The 3,730-nt window shown below is 57.0% G+C and overlaps 1 protein-coding gene across 1 annotated transcript; it reads left to right on the top strand.

The window, feature by feature from the left end:
- Positions 1-1,259: 1,259 nt before the first annotated feature.
- LOC126163163 (serpin B6-like) lies at positions 1,260-3,205 on the top strand. The gene has a single exon (XM_049920102.1). It carries the CDS (start codon positions 1,494-1,496, stop codon positions 3,057-3,059), a length of 1,566 nt encoding a protein of 521 aa, XP_049776059.1. The 5' UTR covers positions 1,260-1,493; the 3' UTR covers positions 3,060-3,205.
- The last annotated feature ends 525 nt before the right edge of the window (positions 3,206-3,730 follow it).

The raw sequence follows: 3,730 nt of genomic DNA, 5'->3' as shown, positions 1-3,730 counted from the left end.
CGGTGTCAATGTGATTCCCGTAGTTCCATCTCTCGTCAATTATGACTCTCAAGTATCGCGTCTCCCGTCGCCGAAGAACTGGTGAGCCATCGATTCTAACAGTAGGATTCCCGATTAACTGTCCTTTTAGAAGCAGATATGTAGGCTTAGTCGGAGATATTGTCATTTTTGTATTTTGGCACCATTGGTGCAGTTTCTCTATGGCCCTTTCGATCTTTGGCTCGGCCGGCCGCGGTGGTCTAGCGGTTCTGGCGCTGCAGTCCGGAACCGTGGGACTGCTACGGTCGCAGGTTCGAATCCTGCTTCGGGCATGGGTGTGTGTGATGTCCTTAGGTTAGTTAGGTTTAAGTAGTTCTAAGTTCTAGGGGACTTATGACCTAAGATGTTGAGTCCCATAGTGCTCAGAGCCATTTGAACCATTTTTTTTATCTTTGGCTCGATGTCCAGTCGGCTGCGACCGCTGACCAGCAGGAGGAGGTCATCCGCATAGGCTATCACCTCTAGCACTTCTTCACTTTGCTGTAGGCTATCTAATAACGGTTCCATATGGATGTCCCAGAAAAGGGGTCCCAAAACGGAGCCTTGGGGACACCCATTGGTGATAACTTTCCCAATTCTCCCGCTAGGGTAATATTGCTTCCTGTTGCATATATTTTGAGGAAAGGACCATAAAGGGCAGATTAGAGAAGTTCGTGTTTGCAAAGGGGGTTACCAACAATCGTTCTTCCTCGCGCACCATTCGTGACTGGAACAGGAAAGTGGAGATGTGACAGTGGTATAGAAAGTACCCCCAGTAAAGCAGTTCAAAATGGTTCAAATGGCTCTGAGCACTATGGGACTTAACATTTAAGGTCATCAGTCCCCTAGAACTTAGAACTACTTAAACCTAACTAACCTAAGGACAGCACACAACACCCAGCCGTCACGAGGCAGAGAAAATCCCTGACCCCGCCGGGAATCGAATCCGGGAACCCGGGCGTAGGAAGCGAGAACGCTACCGCACGACGACGAGATGCGGGCAGTAAAGCAGTATCGAAGTAGATGTAGACGTATTTCACGCTAAGGAATACAGGCGGTAACTAGAGCAGGGCCCGGACCGGCCGGCGTAATCGTCGGAGGAGTGTTTGGTCAGCTGTGGGCTGAAGGCGCCGGCCAGGTGCCGGCGGTGGAAGTGACGTGACGTGCGACGAGGCGCGCGTGGAGGGGGGCGAGGTCACTGGCAGAGCGCGCCGCTGCCCGCCGCCTGCAGTCCGTGCCAGGGACCCGCGGCCGAAGCACGCCACGAGCGCGCGCGCACGCCTATATCTGTCGTCACTCGCGCGCCGCTCGCCCATTCATCGCTCAGCCGCCGCTCCAGCCTGAGCTACGACACGAGCTGACGCACCGCTCGCGCGAGGAAATGGCTGTTTGTTGAATACGACCTAACGGACACACGTAGATCCCGCTGTCTAGTGATCGCGACTGGTATTTTCGAAGTGCGGAAAAATAGCGACATGGGTCGAACCGGAAGTAGCGCCGTGCTGTTTGCGCTAGCGTGGTGCGCGGTGGCCGCCAATTCGATTTACTTCCCGCAGCAGTCGGAGGCGGAGGAGCAGGTGAGGACGGTAGGCGAGCCGCTAGCGCTGGAGGCGGAGCCTCCGACCAACGGGACGCAGCCGGGGCAGGCGATCCAGTTCTCGGAGGAGGACGGCGAGCCGGACGTGTTCGTGCCGGCGGCCAGCCTGTGGCTGTCGCAGCTGGACAACATCATCGCGCGCGGCGTGCTGCAGTTCGCCGTCGACCTGGACAGGACGCTGTGGGCGGCGGGGGGCGGCCGCGGCGCCGCCTCCGGCGCCGGCGCCGTCTTCTCGCCGCTGAGCGTCGTGGGCGCGCTGGCGCTGGTGCTGCTGGGCGCGGGCGGGCGCACGCACACCGAGGTGGCGACGCTGCTCGGGCTGACGACCGGCGTCGACCTGTCCGGAGCGCGCGCCGACCTCTTCCACGAGCACTTCGGCCGGCAGCTGTCGCGCCTCGTAGCCCGGCCCGGGGTCGACACCAGCACCGAGGTCGCCCTCGCCAGCGCCATCTTCCTGCAGCGCGACTTCCCGCTGCTGCGCCAGTTCGTCGCCTACGCCCGGGAGGTCTACCGCAGCGAGGTGCTCAACCTCGACTTCCGGCTGCAGCCGACGCTCGCGCAGAAGGCCATCAACGACTGGGTGGAGAACAAGACCCGCTGCAAGATCCGCGACTTCCTGCCCTTCCCGCCGCTGCCGGAGACGCGCATCATCATCGGGAGCGCCATATACTTCAACGGCGCCTGGCAGGTCCCCTTCCCTCTCACGCACAGCATGAAGCGCCCCTTCTACGTCACCGGCGGCTACAAAGGGGTCGTGACGCCGCAGGACGAGGTGCTGGAGGTGACCCTGATGACCAACGCTGCCGACCTGCCCTACGCGACCGATTCGAGTCTCGGCTGTAGCATTCTGGGGTTGCCCTACCGCGGAGGTGAGGCGGTGATGTACCTGGTACTGCCCGACAAGATGGGCTACCAGGCACTGCGGGAACTGGAGGACAGGCTGGACGCGCCGACTCTCGAACACCTCATAGCGTCGACCAACACAACGCCCGTCATCCTCGCAGTGCCCAGAATGAGTCTGGAAGCGAGCACCAGTTTGAAGGACCACCTGGAGACCATGGGAGTGAAGACCTTGTTCGACCAGCACGCGGCCAACCTCAGCGGGTTGTCACCGGGCATTAGGGTGCAAGTGGAGAACCCCGACGCCGACAACCAGACCTCGGCCGACGAGACCTTCACTGTGGGCCCCGGCCTGTACGTGGACGACGTGCTGCACAAGGTGCAGGTGGAGGTGACGGAGACCGGGACGGTGGCCGCGGCGGCGACCGCGCTGTCCATCACCCGCGACGGCTCGCGGCCCGTCTTCCGCGCCGACCACCCCTTCCTGTTCTTCATCCACCACCGGGCCACTCGTCTAGTCATGTTCTGGGGCCGCGTCATCAGACCGACGCCACATACTGTGCGCCAGGCGCCGCAGCCGGCGGACGCAGCGGCCAACTCATAAATCGTGTCGGCCGGCGTTGACCCACTCGTTGTTCAAACTGCGTTGGCGTTGACAGGGAAGACTACCTCGTTAGTAGTTCCGTAAAGGACTAATAAGAAAGCGGATGCATACGATACAGTTTAACTGAAAAGTACTTCAGCATCGATCTGGTGTAACCCAAGAGAATTAGCACCATCTCGCGTGTGAAATATTTATTAATATCAGCATTTTCTAGTATCACATGCAAGGCTTGCTGCTGATGTGGTGAATAATGACGTGTTTATTACTGTGCAGGAAGAAATGTGACCATCTATCATCTCACACCAGAGATCTCCATCTCACTGATACTGGTAATTCACGCTAGTGTTAGTACTAATTAGGACACCATTGGCGCATATACCAAATATATGTCTACGATCGAGAGAGAGTGTCAGTCTCAATACGTTCTACTTTACTGTTTAATTGCAACATTCCAATGATTCAGGTTTCACTCGTTAACCATTCTTATAATTAAAAGAAAAATTGATACAAATAAAATAATATACTTCGTTCGTTTAAACCAGTAGGAAGTGTTAGCTTCCAGTAGTGAAAATGTTTCAGTCAGTGCGTGTGTATCATCTTCATGTATTAATAAATTGTTAACCTTCCAGACTATTTTTATTTCTGGTTATGACACTCGTGTCTGTTCCTAT

The sequence above is a fragment of the Schistocerca cancellata genome, chromosome 2, assembly GCF_023864275.1.
Source record: "Schistocerca cancellata isolate TAMUIC-IGC-003103 chromosome 2, iqSchCanc2.1, whole genome shotgun sequence".
Lineage (NCBI taxonomy): Eukaryota > Metazoa > Arthropoda > Insecta > Orthoptera > Acrididae > Schistocerca > Schistocerca cancellata.
Note: the sequence above shows the minus strand (reverse complement) of the source record. Positions and strands in the feature narration are given on the sequence as shown.